The sequence below is a fragment of the Otolemur garnettii genome, unplaced genomic scaffold (genome assembly GCF_000181295.1).
Source record: "Otolemur garnettii isolate 467f Iridium unplaced genomic scaffold, OtoGar3 scaffold00170, whole genome shotgun sequence".
In the NCBI taxonomy this organism is placed as follows: Eukaryota; Metazoa; Chordata; class Mammalia; order Primates; family Galagidae; genus Otolemur; species Otolemur garnettii.
In genome coordinates, this window is record NW_003852565.1 from 737,851 (window position 1) to 739,884 (window position 2,034).

General features: G+C 43.4%; 1 protein-coding gene across 1 annotated transcript in view; it reads left to right on the forward strand.

The window, feature by feature from the left end:
• Nucleotides 1-2,034, forward strand: part of OCA2 (OCA2 melanosomal transmembrane protein) — a 358,711-nt gene that overhangs the window by 125,397 nt on the left and 231,280 nt on the right. Inside the window, exon 14 of the mRNA XM_003800169.1 lies at nucleotides 1,512-1,644. Coding sequence (XP_003800217.1) covers nucleotides 1,512-1,644 — 133 coding nt within the window. The remainder of the gene's footprint in view (nucleotides 1-1,511; nucleotides 1,645-2,034) is intronic.

The following is a 2,034-nucleotide window of genomic DNA, read 5'->3' on the forward strand; positions in this document are numbered from 1 at the left end:
CAGAACCACCTTAGTCATTTTTCTTTTTAATCTACTCATTACTTTCTTCTAGAATTGCCTTACTATTTCTAATGGGGCCAAAACTGTGTAGTTATTACATTCCAATGGAACTCAGAATTTCTCAGGATACAGATCCTTCTGCCTTTGTGGACAATTTCTTTAAGAAATATTGACAATAACATTTCATGGCCAGTTGCTATACAGACAAATACATTAATATTACATTTTAAGCCCTTTGATCCAAAAGTTTTTGTTTTTGCTTCTGATTTTACAGGAAAATTAAAACATTTCCATAAGCCCCTAAAAGTATCAAGGATGTTTTTCTGACAGATACCTTGGGTATGAACTCTGTAGATAAACACAAAGCTTAAGGTAATATCCTTATTGAAGAACTGTCAGAAAAGTGGCGAATTCTAATATATGTCCATTCAAAGCATTTCATTAGCCTCACCTCTCTGTAGGTTTCTCTGCCGTCTGTCTGTGAAAGGTTACACAGCTCCACCTTTTGTTTAAAAGGCTATTTTCAAGGACACCCATTGAATGTGTAGATAACTGCAAGAGATTAAGGATTTCAGATTATTGTACACTGGCAAGCCCTAAACTTTGATGCAAATTTATTGATAGATGACTTCCTGTTGTGTCATGTCTTTAGCAATGTTATAGGTGGTTTTAGCCTTTATACATGTGAGAGAGACAATTAAACCAATTTTCATAAGCAACAAATAGTATAGTTTAAATTATTCCTTCCAACCCAGGCCTTTGGAAGATGGTTTTCCTAACTGCTGTCTTGGACATGGTCTCTGGATGTCCTCTTGTATGTTTTGTGGGACTTGCTACCTCTCCACTTGTGTAAGAGCTTCACAAAGGCAGAACTGAACTTTCCATGCTGTGAGATCACACCACTTCACAGCTGTGGTCCCTTTTATCCCAGGTGCCCCATAGTCCTGTGTTGTCATTGTGCCTCTCATCTCCCCCCCTTCCTATGGCACCAGTGGTTTATGGACATTACAGAAAAGACCTTGAGTTCTCACCAGATGGCCAGCTTTATGGGTGTGGACCTAGTCTGTCCTGCTGAGAGCTCAGGAGGTGCCCGCATGTGTTTGCTGATGGCATGAAAGCACCAAACCGGCCAGTGATGCTGCTGACTTAATCCCAGACAAATTAACCGAAGGAGGATCTTACTCAACAATAAAGACACACTCAAAGTTGACCTTGGTGCATGGGCTCCCAGGCAGACACTGGAAGCACAGGGCGTGGGCTCCTTTCTGGGCCCTTGCCGCTGGTCCTGTTACTGGGTGGTTACAGCCCTGATGGCCACTGGGTACCTTGCATGGGGCTGTGCTCTCCAGCTGGGAGGATGCCCTATCAGGATGTCAGGAACCCAAATGTTCAGGAACCCAAATGTTTAAAAAAGCCAGTTTACCTTTGAATAGGTGAGTATTGTCACCTGTGAGCTGCCACCTGTGCCAAGGACAGTCTGTCTCAACCCTTTTCTCCTTTTCCAATTCCAGGGCCTGGATTTTGCAGGATTCACAGGGCACATGTTCCTGGGGATCAGCCTCGTCCTACTGTTCTCATTCCCTCTCCTCAGACTCCTTTACTGGAACAGAAAGCTCTACAACAAGGAGCCCAGCGACATTGTTGGTGAGTGTACATGCCTCCTGCTGCAGCCTCAGATTGCATTACCATGGTTTATTTTCTTCTTAGGGGAGGCTCTTATAGACAGGTGGGCAGTATTGTCACATGTAGAAAAGTGTGTGTCACTGGGCTGCCCCATGGCAGTGACTATCCACGTCTCCCTCCTGCATGAAGTGTTTGTTCACAGGGTTTTTAAGTTCATGAGCTGTGCCTCTGTAGTTATCTATAAAGTGTAATGTAATAAAGTGTGAGAAATAGTGACCACCATCTACCACTCACATGTCATGACATCCCAAACCAGGGGTGTCCAACCTTTTCTTCTTTGCCATACATTGGTAGGATAAGAGTGAGTTGTTTTGGGCCGCACATTAAATACAAAAAAAACCAAGGAAAGCT